Source organism: Chelonoidis abingdonii, chromosome 11 (assembly GCF_003597395.2).
Source record: "Chelonoidis abingdonii isolate Lonesome George chromosome 11, CheloAbing_2.0, whole genome shotgun sequence".
Classification (NCBI taxonomy): domain Eukaryota; kingdom Metazoa; phylum Chordata; order Testudines; family Testudinidae; genus Chelonoidis; species Chelonoidis abingdonii.
This window is the reverse complement of record NC_133779.1, coordinates 23864801-23884665: the sequence shown is the minus strand read 5'-3', so window position 1 is coordinate 23884665 and position 19865 is coordinate 23864801. Positions and strand designations below refer to the sequence as shown.

Sequence of the window (19865 nt, the reverse complement as noted above, 5' to 3'; positions counted from 1 at the left end):
CAGATGGATGGGGTGGGGGAATAGATTTGGGGAGGTGGGCTGAGAACCAGGCATAGAGAGGAGTTCTCATAGGGGTAAGATATAGTTGAGGGTGAGGGGTAGCTCAGTGGTAAAATGTATGTATGAGGCTCCAGGTTTAATCCCTGGCATCGCTGAGGGTTTTCTTATTGCGTCTGGAGCTGGAGCTGTTTCCCTCTGAGGCTCTAGATCCAGGCAGCTCACCGGGGACTGAAAAAATGATTTATACACAGGTATCAGCCAATCAGCAACCAGTAAAGTGATTTATACCCAAATATCTGCCAATCAGCAATGAACACATTTATTTATATGCGAGGGGTAGCCGTGTTAGTCTGGATCTGTAAAAGCAGCAGAGAATCCTGTGGCACCATATAGACTAACAGACGTTTTGGAGCATGAGCTTTCGTGGGTGCATCTGACGAAGTGGGTATTCATCCACGAAAGCTCATGCTCCAAAATGTCTGTTAGTCTATAAGGTGCCACAGGATTCTTTGCTGCTTTTGTCGGAAGACAGGATACTGGGCTAGATGGACCTTTGGTCTGACCCAGTGTGGCCATTCTTATGTTTTATGTTCCCTCTACTGCAACCTTGTCAGCTATGGAAAGGAAAAGAAGGATAGCAGGATGGGAAGAAACACAAAAGCATGCCCAAAACACCCACCATATCTTTTAGCAGACGCGTAAAGTGAATCTGGTTGTTCGTCATACGAGAAGAAAAGTTATCCTCTGGCAAAGAGTTCCACCAGCTGTTTTTGTTTTTATACCTTGTCACAATGGTGAAATTGCCCAAATTAGAAAAATGCCTCTCTAACTGTGTCCAGATTTAATCATTGTGATGGGAGACGCCCCAATAGGTCCGAATGTATGAAGAGAACCCTTCCATTTGTGGGGTGAGGGAGAAGCAATCTGTTTTACAAGGGAGTACCTAGATCAGTGGTTCTCAACCCACCATCCGCATGCGGCCCAATTAGCACACAGCTGCGGCACAGCTGTATGCTAAAAATAATTCAAAATTTGCTGCTCTGGTCTGGCAGGGGGTGGGCCTGGCTGAGGGGGAGACAGCATCTTGCAGTCTGCACCTGCATTCCTGCCAGTTGGGGGCTGGTGACTGGGTCTGTGGGTAGGTTGGAGTGGGGGCTGTGGGAACTAGTGGGTTGCCCCAGGTTTTAGGTGGGGATCCTCTCCTGACCCCCCTTCTCGGGTCCTGGCTGCTGGCCTTGCTGGGCACTCCGCTCCTGGCTGGGGTCCAGGTCCAGGACCTGGCTCCTGCCTGAACCCGTCTGGCAGATTCCAGGTCTGGGTCCCAGATCCTGCCCAGCCCGCGTGGTGGGGTCCCTGTCTGAGTCCTGGCTCCTGTCTGGGCCTGTGTGGCAAGGCCTGCGCAGCAGGGTATGGGTCCCAGATCCTGCCCAACCCATGTGATGGGGTCTGTGTCTGAGTCCTGGCTCTTGTCTGGGCCTGTAGCAAGGCCTGTGCAGCAGGGTATGGGTCTCAGATCCTGGCTGGGCCCATGCACCAGGGTCCGGGTCTGGGGTCCAGCTCCTGCATGTGGCAGGGTCTTGGTCTGGGGCCCAGCTCCCGTCTGGCCCTGCATAGCGGGATTTAGGGTCCGGCTGCCTGGCCTGCACCCAAGTCTCCACTCCTGGCCCCACTCGGGCAGGGGCGCTGGGCATAGGGGACTGTAGGCAGTTTTACGGTGGGGGGAGCGCTGTGGTTCTCAACTTAACACATCCTCTCCCCCAAAGCTGGCTGGGGTTGGGCTAGGATGGCTGGGCTGGGGTTTGGGCTGCACTTAAACTAGAAGCTGAGCATGGATGGTGCATGAGCCCCCACTTTTCCCGATCCTTCTGCCCCACTCCCCTGCCAGCCCCCCATCACGGCCGGAGGAGCCCTGCCCCAGACACCCTGAGTCCCGACCCACAGCCGGCCAGCCCAAGCACGGCCCGCCAGCCAGCCCGCCCATCCTAGCTCAGCCCTAGCCAGCTTTGGGGGAGAGGCTGAGAGTGTGGACATGGGGAAAGAGCAGGACATGGGAGAGGGGCCTCGGGGTGGAACATGGATGGGGCCACACCTGGATATCTAGGGAGGCTTAGCCTCCCCTGGCCTATGATCTCAGCTTCATAGGTGGCGGGTAAGAGTCTGAAAAGAAACCCTCTGGATAATTCAGAACTGCCCCCACTGTCTTGCTCCTCAGCATCACTTACCTTCTCTGGGTTTTTTTCCCTTTAATTTTTTTAGGGCACTGTAGTCCTAAGCATTTTAGGTGGGGGATTCAGCCTTGCGGGATGTGCTAGGGCTGGGGGCTTCTGCGCCATGGGAGGCGCTGGGGCCAGGGGCTTCAGCCTCGGGGTGTGTGCCAGGGCTCCTGTGAGTTTGAAAATATTTACCGGAGCGACACTCCACATGGCTCCAGCTGAATTGAAGCCCTGCTCTCATGATTTCAAAGCCAATCTCAGGATTTTTGTCCACTTACGGTTGGCAGTGCTGCCCCTGGGAACAGCCAGAAGCAGACAGTAACCCCAAGCAAAGGCAAGGTCAGGCTATCACAAGCCTCTTTCCCAAATCTGGACCTTAGCGTCCAAAATCTGAGTGCTTAGCCTGAACCTCCAAGCTTAATTACCAGCTTGGATCTTATCTCGCTGCCACCAACCAGGAATCAGTGCCTGGTACATTTGAGCCCCCCAAAACCTTCCCTGGGGAACCCCCAAGACTCAGATGCTTTGAGTCTCCAACAAAGGGAAATAAACCACTTCCTTCCTCCTCCCTCTCCCACCCAGACTTTCCTCTCTGGGCTAACTGAGAGTATTGATGCAATCTCTTTACATCACAAATACCAAGAAACATGTCTCCTTCTTCCACAAAGAGACAAACCCAATACAAGGAACAGAAAGATTCTCTCTCTCTTCCCCGTAGCTTCTTCCCGCCGCGGACACTAGGAGAGTAAACACAGAGCGTAGTGTTCCCCTCTCCCCTGTCTTTCCTTTTTCCTTAACAGAGAAAACTCAAACAGGTTTTTAAAGAAAGCTTTATATAAAAAAGAAGAAAAAGACATCAAATTATTCTCTGTATCAAGATGGACAACACAGGCTATTGCTATAAGAAAAATATGAATAACAGTTCTGATTCAAAAAGATATCAATTTGAAACATTCCAGCAAGTTACACACATGTAAATACCCCAAACACATAAAAGCCTATATTGTTTTTCTACCTGTACTTACAAGTTGACACGGAAGATTAGAAAAGAAAGAAGCTCTCATAGCTGAGAGACAGACAAAACACCAGAGTCCAAAACTTCCCTCCCTGACTTTGAAAATCCGGTTTTGATTGGTCCTCTTGGTCAGGTTTTGGTTCCCTTTTGTAATCCTTTACAGGTAAAGAAATAGTAACCCTTAGCTATCTATTTATGACACAGGCTTCAGCAGATGTTGCTAGCTAATATCTTTATCATAGAAGATCAGGGTTGGAAGGACTCAGGAGGTTCTAGTCCAACTCCCTGCTCAAGCCAGGACCAACCCACTAATCATCCCAGCCAGGCTTTGTCAAGCCTGACCTTAAAAAACCTCTAAGGAAGGAGATTCCACCACCTCCCTAGGGAACCCATTCCGTGCTTCACCACCCTCCTAGGGAAATAGTGTTTCCTAATATCCAACCTAAACCTCCCCCATTGCAACTTGGGACATTGCTCCTTGTTCGTCATCTGCTACCATGAGAACAGCCCAGCATCACCCCCTTCAAAGCTGAGCAATTCTCACCAGGGGCAGCCAGTTTTCAACCTTGGGGGGGTGTGAGCCAGCGCATCAGCTGGGGGCCTGCGGGAGCAGAGGAATGCCCTGGCCCGGGGATGCTGTGCAGCCCGGGGGTCGCTCGTTTGCCAGATATACAGGAAGGGCTTGGAGCAGAAGCGATCAGGAGGCGAAGAAAGCAAAGTGCAGGGCTGACACCCGGGGCCACGCACTGCAAAATGCAAAGACGCTGCCTCCTCATTGTGACTGAGCAGCTGCCGCTTCCCCATGGAAATGCTATGCTGGGGAGAGACTTCCTTCATGCTCCCTTGCACCCGCAAGTGGGGACTTTTCCAGCTGGATCGGAGCCCCATAGGGCAGCCTGGGCTCTCCAGCATCAGCTCCTGAGCCGGGAGACTTCCAGGTGACTGAGAGATCCGGGGGGAAAAGCGGCTTGAGTACCGGCCAGATAAGCGCATCCTCAGATGTCTGCAACCCGTGGACAATGAAGCCCTCTGTCCCCTGTCTGCCTCCGAGCTCCGCTCAGGAAGCTGCCCAGGGGGCAAAATGGAGGGGGGCGGTGATCAGGAAGGGAAAGGATGGGAAAATAAGCCAGAGTTGCAAAAAAAAGGGGGGGAGGGGCCCAAAGACAAGAGTGTGTGAGCTCTGTGCAGGCAGGAGATTGAAGGGGTGGGGGGGAAGCAGCTGATTCAGGGGAGGGCGGGGAGGGGGTGTTTAAGGACATCTCTGATTTTGCCCCTTCTCTCAACTCTTGACAAAATTCTCTCCTCAATTGTCACATAGGGATATAAAATCTGTGTCGATTCCGCCCCCCCCCCAGATTATCCACTTTTTATCTAGCCTCAGATTTTGCCTCCATTTTTCTCTCTCCTCCTCCAATGTCAGTTTAAAATCACCCCAGATTGGCGGGGAGGGGGGGTTCCCCACCCATTTGGCCCTCTGAAAGCGGCTTCCCCAAAGGCTGCCTGCTTCTCCCGTGAATGGTGGCAGAGGAGGGGCGACGATTGCTGTCTGCTGAACATTCATATACCATCCTTTCAAACTTTTCCCACTTCATGTAATATCAACATAAAAATCCCTTCCGATTTTGGCGCTTTTCTCTCCTAGTATCAAATGTTTCCATTTGCTCCTCAAGTTTTTCAAAGACTTGACACTGAATATCCTAAAATTTTGTCCCACTTTCTCTCTAGTTGTCTGTTACTAAGGCTGTGTTTTGTCGGTAAAACACACACCCCTTGACCGACATAAGTTACACGGACAGAAGCGCAGGGGTGCACGGCGCTTTGTCAGTGGGAGACACTTTCCTGCCCACATAGCTGCCACCGCTCGTCAGGGGTGGTTTAATTATGCGGTGGGAGAGCTGTGGTGCTGTAAGGTTACTAGTGTAGACAGGTGGCTCTCAACCTTTCCACACTACTGCACCCCTTTCAGGAGGCTGATTTGTTGTGCGCAGGGCTAGCTCCAGGCACCAGCCAAGCAAGCCCGTGCGTGGGGTGGCAGATTCCAAGGACCAGCTTCCCTCCAATCCTTTCTCTTTTTTTTTTGCGTCGCTGCTTCGGCCGCCCCCACATTTTTTTTTGTCTTTTTGGTTTGCTGTTCCGGCTGCCCTGTAGGGAGCGGCAGCGCTGAGGAGGGGAGTGCCCTGCTAGGAGTCGTGCCAGGTCTGTAGCAAGCCTGGCAGGGTAGCCCGCCGACCGGAGCGGTGCGGAGTCCTCCTGGCAGGTGGCGTGGCGAGCGCCCCGCTGAAGGAAGCCCTGGCCACCCCACTTCTCTCTCTCCCCCCCGCTAGCCGTGGCATGCACTCCGCTGCCTGGGGCACGTCTGCAGGGCCGGGAGCCCCCCTGCACCCACGCTCCGGCCGCCCTGCAGCGTTTTTTTTTGTTTTGTTTTTGTTTTTTTCTTCCCTAATCCAGCATTCCTCAGATTTCCCTTTAATTTCTGAACATTGCTATCAGCTGTCACGTTTTGCCTTTTTTCTATGTGACTGCGGTTTCTGTCCTTTCCCTCACGTTGTTAGTAATAATTGTGTCAAGTGTCTGGTTGCAATTAAGCTTTTTAGTGCAGATTTAAGGTGAATGGCATTAAACAGTTCAGTCTTGTTATCATCTGCCATTAGCGCGCCTTCTCTGTTCGCTGGTGGGCCTATGCTTTCCTTCACCTTTCTCTTGCTCGGACCGTATTTATACAACCTTTATCTTTTGGCCTTTTATGCACCTTGCTAGGGGTAACTCATTTTGTGCTTTAATCTTTCTGATTTTCTCCCTGCATGCTTGTGCTACACTTTTACACTCCCCCTTAGCGATTTGTTCCCACCATCTGTAGGATTCCTTTTTCTTTTCAGGTCATTAAAGAGCTCCTAATGGAGCCATATTAGCCTCTATTTTTCCTCTCTTTCCTTCACATCAGGAAAGTTTGCTGTTACTGTTACTCTGAGAAACTGCTGGCTGCCCTAAACAATTTTTTCTCTTTAATTTAATTTTCTTCCATGGGATGTTACCTACCAGTTCTCTGACTTTCTTGAAATCTGCTTTTTTTTTCTTTTAAATGTCCGCCATCATCTTTATTCTGCTGCTCACATTCCTTCCTTACATCGTGAAATCTATCATATAGGGGTGACACTTATGCAGCCTGCCTTGCACGGTCAGATTCATAACCAATTCCTCCCTTGTAGTCGGAATCAATTCTAAAACGGCTGCCCCCCTCTTTACCTCTGCCATGTTCTGAAACAAAACGCTGCCCTCAAAAGGAACTTGCTGGATGTTTTGTGTTTGGCCGTATTGTGTTTCCAGCAGATGTCTGGGCAGTTCAACTCCGCCCCCTTATCAGGGCCAAATTAAGGCAGGGGCGTGGCGCTGCAGCCCTGCAAAAATAGATCACAGGCACATAGGCACTGACTTCTGCTGGTGCTGCTGGGTGCTTGACACCCCACCTTTGCCCTCAGCCCCTTCCCCAAAGACTCTGCCCCAGCTCTGCCCGCTCCCTGCCCCTGTCTGACGCCTTCTCCAAATCCCTGACCCAGCCCCGCCTCTTCCCCTGAGCGCGCCGTGTTCTCGCTCCTGTCCCCTCCCTCCTGGAGCTTGTTACGCCACAAAACAGCTGTTTTGCGGCAGCAAGCACTGGGAGGTAGGCAGAGGAGCGGGGACACAGCACGCTCAGGGGAGGNGTGGGGTGGGGGGCAGGGAGGGGAGCTTGACTGCCGGTCAGTGCAGGGCACCCACTGGAGCACCCACGGAGTCGGCGCCTATGCGCAGGCAGCGATCTCTAACGCTGGGCCGCTAAAAGTCCCGTGGCCACTAAAAGTCCCCCATCCCCAGGGGCGGCGCTTGTGGGCACAGGCAGCACACGGAGACACACTGTCCCCCTCTTCCCAGGGGCCACAGAGACGTGCTAGCAGACAGCTGCTTCCGGGAGCAGCGTGGGGCCCCGGCATGCAGGCAGCCTGCTGCACTGCTAGCCGGGAGACGCCTGTGGTAAGCACCTCCTGGCTAGAGCCTGCACCTCTCACGCCCTCCCGCACCCCAACCCTCTGCCCCATGTCAGAACCCCCTCCTGCACCCAAACTCCCTCCCAGGCCCTGCACCCTAACCTCCTGGTCCCTCCTGCAGCCAAACACCCTCCCAGGAAAAAGACTGGTCTACAGGGGCCCCACAAAATCTAATAGCCCCAAGTCCAGAGGAGAGTTAATCTGTCCCTGCCCCTTATTACTCATGTTTTGGCTCTTTCTGTTTGCGTGGTAGCATCTGAAACGTCCGCCTGCAGCGAAAGAGCCTGGGAGAAACTGCAGTGTGAAATTTCTAAATCCTGTTCTGAAAAACCGGGCCTTGATTGCCCTTCTTTCCCTCGCAGGCTGCAGAATGACGTCCACGTCTCGCTCCAGCTCATCCCATCCACCCATGGGCCTGGGAAGAGAAATGGCTGCATTAGAGCCAGTTCAGGTAGGGACTATCGGGGAGTTGCTGGTGGGTTCCTGCTGGAGGCAGAGGGGTAGTAAATACTGAGGAGGTGGGAACTTTGGGGGTGGGTGGTCTGGGGAGGGAAGGGGGCAGGAAATGCACAGGGTGGAGAAAGGAAGGGAGATAGGATGTGGCAAACCTGCGGGGACTTGTTTAACCTGGGGCCTGGATTCTAGGAACCAAGTGGGAACTGGGGCTGGAAATTCCCTAACTTATGGAAGAGGAAAGAGCCCCCCTGGACTGAGCTGGGACTCTCTCTTTGTCTCCCCACCCTGCTGTTTCCAGGATACTCTGGGGTAGGACTCTGACACTGATCTTCCCACAGCTCCCATTACATTGGCTCCTGTCCCCCACAAATAGCGGGGCTGTGAGTGGTGCAGCTTGTACTGAGTGTTGGACTCTCGCTCTTTCAGGGGCCGGTGACCTTCGAGGAGGTGGCTGTGTATTTCACCAGGGAAGAGTGGGCTCTGCTGGACCCCGCTCAGAGAGCCCTCTACTGGGATGTCATGCAGGAGAACTATGAGAATGTGACCTCGCTGGGTAAGGGTTCCTGTTCCCTCGATTCTTGGAAGGGGAAATGCAGAGTTAAGGTTCACGCCACCCCCATAAAGCACCCTCCTCTCTTTTTCAGCATCACCCCAACATGCCAGTGACACACACACTACCAGAGACCTTCCCCGCTACAGAACACTCTGAGAACAGGGCATGGGGCAGTTCAGCATAAAGTCTAACAACTTCTCTTTGCTAAGGCAAAACTTGGGGTTTGGTCTAGCATAACAAACAGAAGCTTCCGACCCCTGGCTGGCACTCAAACACAGAGCCTACTCCACACACACCAGCTCAGACTAGCAAAATGATACCACTCCCTTGCCCTCACCTTGAGGATTCCTTCTGAGTCATTGCCTTTACTTAGCTCTCACTAAGCCCTGGAGATTACTAGCATGTATCCCACTGGACTGCTGACAACCCCACTGGCAAGGACACACCTTTGTGCACCTTTATGGACACAAACTACAATACTCAGCAGTGAAATGGGGCAGACTAGGTCCTTCAGCTTTCACATGTGCCTCTCTTCAGACCACAGTCACAGCTCTCCAAAGCTGCTCCAACTAATCCCTTCACCTTTCAGTTACAGCTACACCTGGTAGAGTGCACATAGCTGGAGGCCATGCAGATAAATGCTGGCATTCCAGTCTGGAGAACATAACACAAATAATGGCACGTTCTCGTAGTCCTTCCTGTATCTGTTACAGATTCATAGATTTTTGTGGCCACAAAGGACTTCTAGGTCATCTAATCCGTCCTCCTGTATAGCACAGGGCATAGAATTTCCTCCAGTTACTGCTGAACTGAGCTGAAGAGCTTGTGTTTCACTAAATCATCTTCCCGAAAGACTTCCTGAGATGGAGAAACCTCCACTTCCCTAGATAGTTTTTTAACCTTTGCACCAGTCTTACTGAACCACTCCCAGTGGCTAGTGCCAGGTCCAGGGTTAAGGGGTGGAGGACAGAGTTAAGGTGATATTTCAGGAGTGATGTATATTATAAGCCTTCATTTCCTAGTTTTCAGAGGTTTAAGTTCCTGTTTTGTGAAGGAACGCTGGAACACTGAACAACCTTAATTCTTAATTCTTAATTAAGGTCGTTTATGGGCATTTAATTTCTTTTTTTTTTTTTTTGGATTTTTTGTCATTAGAACTGTGTCTACCCTATAGACTTTGCTGGCATAGCTATGTCGGTTAGGGATGTGATTTTTACACAGCCATGTTGGCAAATCTTTTAAGCAGATACCAAACCAGAGTCTGCCTTTGGACTTGAGAGCACTTTAAAATGTTGCTCTTAACCCAGAAGTTTTGGTATCAGGGCAAAACTGCCCAAGGAAACTCCTGCAGAAAGCAAGAGAAATACACAACATGCGTTGGTTGAAAACTACCCATGGTAGGGCAAAAACTCAAATGCACAGGTGTAGTTCAGGTTCAGTGACCACAGCATATCCCCTGGAGCCAAACAGGGCTTAATTTGTTACGAAAGAGGTGCCAGGGCTCAAGTAATTAGGTGCTGCGGCTCAAGCAATGTTTTTACTTTCATAACTGATGTGGCAAGTCCAGAGGTGCGGGGGCTGTGAACTGCCTAGTGGTGTCAGGACTCAGCCCTGGCACGAATTAAGGCCTGGAGCCAAGCAATCACTGATAGCTGAGTCCTGGAACTCTACGGAAATGCCAAGTGACTAAGATCAGTCAGGGGACAATTAAAACCATAGTTTGAGCCCAAGGTGATTCTTGTATAAAGCTGTTTCTTGGATAAAGCTGCTTTTTAGGGGGGCAGGCCTGTATCTCATGAACCTCATGACCAAATCACCCCAAATTTGGACCTCTGATCCTGCCCTGCACCCCCATAAAGAAGAGCAAATTTCAGTATAATTTGAGTAAACCTGTGGATTTTAGAGCAGTTACAATAGTCAATCTTTAAAGAGAAATTAATGCCAAACCTTAACTATACCAGAGCTGGCCTTCTACTATAGAATAACTTCCCAAAGGCCTGGACAGTGTGACAGTCAGATGTGTCCATGTGTTGATAGACAACAGTTTGAGGTTCTTCCTATTCATAAGTCCTTGGGAGAAGGGAGAGTGGGGAGCAGTGGGAGGGGAGCAGATGAGCTGGTGATTGTGGGGTGCCACAAAGTAAGCGGGGCTGAGATGAGCGAAGAGGGGAGAGGTCTGTGAAGGATTAGAGGGAATCAGAAAGGGCTGGATACAGTGGAAGGGAAAGGTGTAAGAAAGGTCAGGGACTGAGGGGGAAGGATAGCTCAGTGGTTTGAGCATTGGCCTGCTAAACCCAGGGTTGTGAGTTCAATCCTTGAGGAGGCTATTTGGGGAACTGGGGTAAAAATCTAGGGATTGGTCCTGCAGGGGGTTGGACTAGATACCTCCTGAGGTCTCTTCCAACCCTATGATTCTATGACAGGAGCTTCTGAGAATTGGTAGCATATTGGGGTGGAATGGGGAAAAGGGGGTGCTTTGGTGGGGGAGGATTGGGTGGGAGATTTAGGTAACATAGGAGTGGGGAATAATGAGAGGGGGAAGGAAGGGGTTGCTCTAAGAAGTGGGGCAGGTCTAGAGGGAGGGGGAAGGGAATGTTTCAGAGAGGCAGAGATTTGGGGCAAAAACAGTCTCAGTGGAGTGCCAGGGTCTCTGATACCCTCTCCATAGGCAAAGCTCATCAACACTATTTCACCTAGGGATGTAAACAGTGGGTAAAAAGAGTAACCATTTAACCTATTGAAATTCAATCGGTTAAGTGGTTAACGGGGAACTAGAGGTGCGGGGATGCTGAAGTCCCCTCTATGCTTTACATGGGGGACCCCCTCCATCCCACACACTCAGGGTCCCGGCTGCCCCCCAGCCCCACACCTGGGGCTCTGCCACTGCCAGCATCCAGGGATGGCAGCAGAGCCCCAGGTGTGAGGCCGACAGCCGGGACCCCGGGTGCGTGGGGGGAGCAGCCAGGACCCCGGGCGCGCAGGGGCATGAGGGAGCAGAGTTTAATTGTTAACTGGAACTGATAAGCATCAAGCTTCTCGGTTAACCGGTTAAACGTTTACATCCCTAACTCCATCGTCATCCTCCTTGACCTGGTCAGCTGCCTTTCCCACCACTGATTCTGTGCTTCTTCTTGAAACTTTCTCTTCCCTTGTCCTCTTCCTGGCTCCCTTCCTACCTCTGTAATCACTCCTTCAGCGTGTCCTCCAGAGGATCCTCCTCACACCCACCCCAACTCTCCGTGGGGACAGATCCGCCTCCCTCTGTCCCAACTAAACCCTCATCTCCTGCTGAATGGTAAACACAGAGCTCTCAATGTGTCCCCCAAGCCACCCCCTGCCTCTGCTAGGGGGTCCATCAACTCAGCTAGAGATTTGCCTAGTTTTACAACAGGCTACATACAAAGCACTAGTGAAGTCAGTGCAAATTTAAATTGCATGTAGACAATGACTTGTTTATACTGCTCTATAGACTATAACTGAAATGTAAGTACAAGATTTGTATTCCAGTTGATTTGTTTTACAGTTGTATGGTGAAAATGAGAAAGGCAGCCATTTTTAGTACTAGTGTGCTGTGACACTTTTGTATTTTGATGTCTGTTTGTGTACGCAAGTGGTTTTTAAGTGGGGCTACACAAGACAAATCAGACTCCTGAAAGGGGCACAGTATTCTGGAAAGGTTGAGAGCCACTGCTCCACATGATTACCCGATTTGCCATCCCTCTGTTGTGAGGGGGTCTCTTTTTAAACTGCGCCAGACCTTTGATCTTCTGGGTCCCAGGTCCTGCTCATCTCACCCAGTTCTGTAAATAGGTTGGAGCAAGGAGGGAGAATATTCAAAGCGAATAGTTTGGGCGTTGTCTCTTAACAGCCCTTAAGTGTTTACCAAGGAGTGGCTCATCTTCAACCCTTCTCCTTGCCTTCCTGTTTCTTTTCCTTTCAGCCCCCCAATTAAACTAAACCAACACAGGAAACATCCCAATCACCAGGTCAACGTACAGTCTCCATCAATATGAGAGAGCAGCTCCAATCCTGTCAAAAAGGGGGTTGAAAAATAGGACCAAGGGACAGCTGGGAAGCGGTAGGTAGGGGAGGGGAGGTTGGAGGGATCTGGAGCTGCAGGGGATCTTAGTGCATTAACTTGGCCCTACTGATTTAGACCAGGGGTCCCCGACGCAGTGCCTGCGGGCGCCATCTAAATGCACCCACAACCTGGCCAGCAGTGGAGCATCCGCCAAAATGTCACTGAATTTCTGCGGCATTTTGGCGGCGACGCCTCTCGATGACACTGCTTGCTGCCGACAAGTGACGTCATCGAGAGGCATCGCTGCCGAAATGGCGCAGAAATTTGGCGGCATTTCGGCGGGTGCTCCACCGCCGCCACGGTCTTGGGGACCACTGATTTAGACCCTGCATTCCTTTTCTATTAGTCCAGTTTCCCTTTATTTTATGTACTTTTTACAAGTATTATTTTCACTTATAAGAACGTACACACTGGGTCAGACCAAAGGTCCGCCTAGCCCGGTATCCTGTCTTCCACAGTAGCCAATGCCAGATGCTTCAGAGGGAATGAACAGAACAGGCAATTGCCAGGTGATCCATCCCCTGCTGCCCACTCCCAGCCTCTTGCAAACAGAGGCTACGGACACCGTCCCTGCCCATCCTGGCTAATAGGTCCATCAATGGCTAGCCTCCATTAACTTATTTAGTTCTTTTTTGAACTCTGTTATAGTCTTGGCCTTCACAAGATCCTCTGGCAAGGAGTTCCGCAGGTTGACTGTGTGTTGTGTGAAGAAATACTTCCATTTGTTTGTTTTAACCTGCTGCCCATTAATTTCATTTGGTGACCCCGAGGTCTTGTGTAATGAGGAATAAATAACATTTCCTTATCTACTTTCTCTATACCAGTCATGATTTTATAGCCCTCTAGCATATTCCCCCTTAGTCATCTCTTTTCCAAGCTGAAAAAGTAACAGTTTTATACCGAAGCCGTTCCAGACCCCTCCTCATTTTTGTGGCCCTTCTCTGTACCTTTTCCAATTCCAATATAGCTTTTTTCAGATGGGATAACTACATCTGCACGCAGTATTCAAGATGTGCACATACCATGGCTTTATATAGAAGCAATAGGATATTTTCTGTCTTATTATCTTTCCCTTTCTTAATGATGCTGAACATGCTGTTGGCTTTTTTGACGATGACGCACATTAAGTGGATGTTTTCAGAGAACTATCCACAATGACTCCAAGATCTGTTTCTTCAGTGGTAACAGCTAATTCAGATCTGTCCTTTTTTCTCCACTGCATAGTGCTTAACTGTGCCCCCTCATCTCTTCCCTCCCTGCTGGGACCCCAGCCACCCCCCCGAATCCATATATTCCTCCCAGCCACAATGTGACCCCTTCCCTGCCACAGATGGGAGCTTTCTTGATGATATCATCAGTTGGCAGTGAAACTTCTGGGGGCTTAGAGGGCCTCCCTTCCCTCTCCCCTGCCTGAAGCAGCCACAGTCTCACTTCCACGCAGGCTTCTCGGGTTTTGGAGTCCGTCCCTGCTGAACTCACGTGGCCTGATCCTGATTTTTTCACATTCTCCTTTTCCAGAGAAATGTAGTCTGTTACTCCTGGAATAGAGCTTCTAATTCCCCAGCCGACTCCACGCCCTGGGGGATTTTCATACCCCTCCTATCACACCTGATTTGCTACATTCCTTAATTCCTCAAATGGAACAGGGAGAGGCCGTCACTTTAACAAACTTTGTACTGGCCACAAGGGGGGAAAAGGGAGAGGGAAGAGAGGAGGGACGGGAGGTTGGGGGGAAGAGGCGGCGGAAGGGTGGGGCCTTGGGGGAAGATGTGGCACAGCGGCAGGGCCTTGGGGAAGGGGCAGCGCGGGGGATGGGGAGAAGTGATGGCATGAGGGCGGGGCTTCGGGGAGAAGGGGCGGGGCCGCGGTTCAGGTGTCCATGGCCTCCTCACTTTTAGGGACCTTCCATCGCTCCTGCTTTCCTATCATTCTCCTGATCTTTGTTTCTCTCTGTCATTAGAAGCAGGTCCAGGGTCACTTCCCCTCTGGCTGGAGTCTTTACTTGCTGGGACATGGAATTTCTATCTCTGTATTTTAGGAGCCCCTTTGCTGAGAAGTGTCTGGCTGGGTATTAAATGTCTCATATGCAGAGTGTCCTGCACTTTTGAGGACCTGCGGAGCTGGCTGTGGGATTGTACTGCTTTAAAATGGGCTGGGGTTAAAGTAATAGAATATTTTTTATGACAAATGGCCTATGAATTCACTGGTCTTCCTTTGTTTTCTTTCCTCTCAGCAGAGTTTTCAGTCTCCAAACCTGATATGATCTCCCGGCTGGAACAAGGAGAGGAGGCGTGGTTCCTGGATCTCCAGGGTTTAGAGGAAAGAGAGATCCTGACAGGTGCCTGCACAGATGAGGGATCATTAAACCAACACGGTCAGTGCCTGAAGGAAACAGCTGGGATTCCCTACAAAGAGATTGTGTGTTCTCTGCAGGATTGTCCCCAGCAGGTGTCAAATCTTCAGGGCAGCTATCGCTCATGCCTTCCTGCCCACCCTGACTCACACCTGGCAATAGATCCCTCCCTGATCTCCCTTCCCCCAAGTGTTTGGATGGGATGTGAAGGGAGAATTGATCCCCCTCTACTCTCCCCTATGGGGGAATTCAGTCTCTGATTTATTTTCCCAAACTTTCTGGTATTTAGTTTGGTTTGCTCGCCCTTTTCCCAGCCCTGTTTCTGATGTTTCTCCCTGTGTCCCAGCAGGTGCTGGGATGGTGAGTGAGAACAAGGAGCAGAATCCTCAGCAGGAAGATGCTGAGCAAGTGGAAGCGCATGGGGCATTATCGCAAAGACTCAGCGGGAGCCTGTTCAGAAGCCATGAGCAGGGAAAAGCCGGTGAGAGTCAGCGCAGGCCAGAGAGGCTGGAGAGAAACCAGCCAGGGGAAAACGGGGATAAATCCATTAACTGTCAGGGAATTCACAAGGACCTCAAGGAAGCCACAGCCCAGCAGAGACTCCCCACAGGAGAGAGAAACAACACATGCACTGAGTGTGGGAAAACCTTCAGTTGCCGCTCTGGCCTTATTAAGCATCAGAGAATCCACACAGGGGAGAGACCCTACGAATGCGGTGAGTGCGGGAAAAGCTTTGTTCGGAACTCACACCTTGTTACGCATCAGAGAATCCACACCGGGGAGCGACCCTACGAATGCTGCAAGTGCGGGAAAAGCTTCAGCGACAGCTCAGCCCTTGTTACGCATCGGAGAACCCACACGGGAGAGACACCCTACGAGTGCCAGGAGTGCGGGAAAAACTTCACTCGGAGCTCCAACCTTATTATGCACCAGCGAATCCATACGGGAGAGAGACCCTACAAATGCTATCAGTGCGGGAAAACCTTCGCTCGGCGGTCAAACCTGATCAGACATCAGAGGATCTATACAGGCGAGGGTCCCTATATATGCGCTGAGTGTGGGAAAACTTTCCATCAGAGCTCGACCCTTGTTTATCATCAGAGAATCTGCAAAGGAGATCAACACTGCGAAAACCCTGTCTAGGGCTGGCAAAAGAGGGAGGTTTTTTGTTTGTTTGTTTTTGTCCTCTAAGACTTTTGTTAATTCCCACATATTGACGTTTAAGCTGTTTGGCCACTTTGCTTCACCGTGTTCTCTCAGCTCCCCTAGGCAAGTTGCCTGCTTTTGCCTTCTGCCGTTTGCCCTTTTCTGGGGTGAATCCTGTGGTCCTGTCTCTCAATTCCATTGTCCTTTGAGTCTTGGAAGTGTGGCATCAGCCCCAGATGGGAGAGAGAGGGGTGACTTCAACTAGCTAAATCTACCCCAAGGCCAGTGGTTCTCAAGATTTTTTTTTTTTCCACGAACCACTTGAAAATTGCTGAGGGTCTCGGCAGACCACGTAACGGTCTTTCCAGATGTTGTTGGAAAGTGCTTTCAATAAAAGTGCTATATTGAAAAACCCAATAATAATTAGTTTTTTTGTTCTACAAATAAAAGCGCGCAACTCATATTTTAATATCAGTCTCTTACCTTTCCAATGCAATGGATGGGCTGTGGCTGGGAAGGATGGGGGGTCTCTCTCTCTCTGCCCTGCTGCGACAGCCCCCGAGCTGGGGCTGGGAAGGAGGTGGGGGGTCTCTCCCTCTCTTCTCCGCTGCGACAGCCCCCGAGCTGGGGCTGGGAAGGAAGGGAGGTCTCTCCCTCTGTGCCCTGCTGCGACAGCCCCCCGAGCTGGGGCTGGGAAGAACGGGGGTCTCTCCCTCTCTCCCCCGCTGCGGCAGCCCCTGAGCTGGGGCTGGGAAGGAGGGGGGTCTCTCCCTCTCTCCTCCGCTGCAACAGCCCCCGAGCTGGGGCTGGGAAGGAGGCCCATCTCTCCCCGGCAGCCACAGCCCTAGAGCTGGGAAAAGTCACCTCTCTCTCTGGCTGCCGCAGCCCTTCACTCCCAAATTCCCCCCACCTCCCCCCCTATTCTCCCCAGGGCCTAGAGTGCCCTGATGTCCCGATTTTATAGGGACAGTCCCGATTTTGGGGTCTTTTTCTTATATGGGATCCTATTACCTCCCCACCCCCTGTCCTGATTTTTCACACTTACTGTCTGGTCACCCTACCAAGTCCCCACCTCTTCTTACATGTGCCTCTTCTCCAGGGACCAGCCACCTAATTGGTGGAGCCACACCTGTCCACTAATTAGGTGGGTGACCCTTCATTCTCTTGTGTGTGGCCTCCCAGGCGCGCACCTGAGAGGGAACTATCCGCGGACCACCTGAATGGAGCTCACGGACTACAGTTTGAGCACCTCTGCCCTAGGATTTTCCTTGTCCTTAACTAGCTTGAGTTAACGATTGTGATGCAAAAAACAACTATTCTTGCTGTAAAGACACAGCGCGTGGATAGAGGCCACGGGTTGACCCCAGCCTGATTTTAAGACCTGTGACCTGCCTCATGTCTCCTGGGTGATTGTACACTTGCTAGGGGTAAAATGACATTATGGGAATGTAAGATTGGTAGGGGTGCATCGCTCATTAGCTTGGAACTTGCGGGGTGGGGAGGGCAAAGAGGTGAACATAAGTGAATTGGTTATTAAGCTTGCTACAGTTAAGGGCTTATTCTATTAGTTTAAGGCTTTGTGGGAGTAGTTACGCTAAAGGCTGGGATTTAGCAAAATAGGGTAGGCTGACAGAGATAATCTCAGATCAGATATTTTTCACGCTCATTTTTGGAACCAAATGAGGAAGGGTGTAAAATGCCATACCCAGTTCCCATTTTTCTCACGTCCCACAGAAGTGTAAGATAACTCTGACCAAAGCCCAGGATCTGGCAAGAAACCCAAATTGTTCAGTCTCCTGCAATCTCCTCCCCCTGCTGACTGGATGGGTCTGTTTGCTGCTTACATGTGCAGGGAGACCGATGCACATTCTTTGATTAGGACAAGCCTGTTTAATCACTTTTGCCTAGGCAGGACTGCCTTGGTTTTGAACAAGTAACAGCGAACGAGGGAAAAAAGCCAACATCATTCTGGATGTATTAGCAGGAGTGTTGTAAGTGTAAGCAGAGTCAGGATAAGCTCTACCCTAATGTCTGGTGGTGAATTATGGAAGTGTGGAAAGAATTTCAGAAAGTGTGGAATCTCTGATATTTGCATAAGCATGCCCAGCAAGGCAGCCTGGATGGTTATTTTGACAGCTCTGGGATCCCAATTTCTTGTTATTGGGGCAGGAGGAATAAAGTGTTGCCACCGGATTATGTGAATGAGGAACTACGAGACTGCTCTTATGACAGAGATGTCTCAATATAAATTAAGTGACACTTGCTAGACAAGGGACATGGGTTCCAAAACCAGTGAAGGGAGAGAGGTTGGGGACTGGTGTGTGTACCTGATGGTATGGGCCGCCTTTGAGGGCCTGGACCACCAATTGCATATCTTCCTTTCCCACTGTTAAAGAGTAGAGCTAATTTTGATTCTATTAGGAGTCCATCTAAAGGCTGCTGAGCTGAATTCATGTTGGGCAATGGCGCACCAGCACCGGCTTCCCTACTATGAGCTGAAATTGCAAAGGTTGAAATCACTAAAGAGCTGGAATTACTGAGCTGAGAGCACTAAGTGCTGTGCTAACTAGTGGGGGCCTGAAGCCCTATCGCTAGTGGCTGGCAGAGTGGAGCATTTGCAGCGTGTTGGAGCAGCCCATGGAAAGTGAGTGGAGCGGTTTGCGGGGATGGCTGGAGTGGCTCGCGGGTTGGCTGGAGGAGCAGCACAGCTGGTAAGGTGGAGCTGGTCGTGGTGAAGGCTCTCGGAGAGGCGGAGCAGTTGGCCTTGGCCCACGTAAGATGCCCCTTACCACTCTGTGTGGGCCCCACCACTCTGTTTGCCCCCCCCCCATTTCCACCCAGGCTGAAGCGGGGTAAAACTCTGCAGATAAACTTTTGAACTCTGGGTGCACTGACCAGAGACTTTTGGGTTGTTGGACTTTGGGGTGATTGGACTTAAGACCTAAGGGGGAAGGACATTGCCAAACTTACTTGGAGTGGGTTTTGCTTATGGTTTGTGTTATAACCCTGTTTGCGGTGTTTCTCCAATGTGATGCCGCACTGATTCCTTCCTTTATTAAAAGGATTTTGCTACACTCAGACTCCGTGCTTGAGAGAGGGGAAGTATTGCCTCTAGAGGCACCCGGGGGGGGGGTGTATGTAAATGTCCCAGGTCACTGGGTGGGGCTCGAGCCGGTTATGCATTGTGTTATTGAAACGAAACCCCTGGATACTGAACCTGGCCCTTGTTGCTGCCAACTCAGAGGGGCAGAAGGGTTACATAGTAAGACAGGAGAAGTAATAAGTAAAAGGGGCTTCCATAACTTTCTGCATAATGTTGCTCCAGACATATCCCAGGATATTATTAACCAGACAGTTATTGGTTTTCAAAGGCTACCTCACAAGCCTGACTGCAGACAGGGTGTGAATACAGGCAGCTTCGGTTAACCCCCCTTCCCCTTCTCGCCCCTCTGGCAGGGAGATGGAGCAGCCCGGGCTGGGATCTGCAGGACACACGGGAAGGGGCAGGAGCAGCTGGGAGCGGGCTGGGCTGGAGGCAGCACTTGGGGGAACAAAGCCCGGAGATCAGGTATGGGGCAGCCGGGAGGGGCCGTTCTCCAGGGGAACCAGCCCGGGCTTGCCCACGTCTGCTCCGGAGCCAGAGACTCCAGGTGAGCGAGAGCCCCCGGGGGCGGGCCGGGCCGGCAGGAAGTGACTCTCTGCCCCGGGGAGCCTCAGATGCTGCAGCCCCAGGAATCTGCTCCCTGGGTGTCACTGTGCTGCCAGCAGCGCTGGGGCCGCCCGAGCAGAGCAGAGCTGCTGTTCTTCCCCCAGCACCGCTGGCATGGAGGGGGCAGAGACTGGGGCCAGGCCGGGGGGGGGGTCCTGTGGAGTGGGGACAGGTGGGGGTGTCAAGAGCGGAAAGGGGGTTGAACTGTCTGTGCAGGCAGGAAATGGCCAGGCGGAGGGGCAGGAGGGGAATTAAAGGCAGGGACTGAGCTGGCCAGGGAGGTTCCCGATCCCGCAGGAAGGTCCCGGGGGAGGCTCCGC

The 19865-nt window shown here is 51.5% G+C and overlaps 2 protein-coding genes across 4 annotated transcripts in view; both read left to right on the top strand.

Moving 5' to 3' along the window:
* Window positions 1-19865, top strand: part of LOC116816480 (uncharacterized) — a 560774-nt gene that overhangs the window by 431625 nt on the left and 109284 nt on the right. For 2 of the 3 annotated variants that reach the window (XM_075070352.1, XM_075070351.1), the window contains exon 2: window positions 8130-8256. The exons of the other annotated variant lie outside the window; for it this stretch is intronic. In XM_075070352.1, coding sequence (XP_074926453.1) covers window positions 8130-8256 — 127 coding nt within the window. The remainder of the gene's footprint in view (window positions 1-8129; window positions 8257-19865) is intronic. 3 annotated transcript variants of the gene reach the window in all.
* LOC116821728 (uncharacterized) lies at window positions 9050-15853 on the top strand. Its single transcript, XM_032775129.2, has 3 exons — window positions 9050-9146; window positions 14571-14711; window positions 15040-15853. Exons 2-3 carry the CDS (start codon window positions 14597-14599, stop codon window positions 15831-15833), a joined length of 909 nt encoding a protein of 302 aa, XP_032631020.1. The 5' UTR covers window positions 9050-9146; window positions 14571-14596; the 3' UTR covers window positions 15834-15853.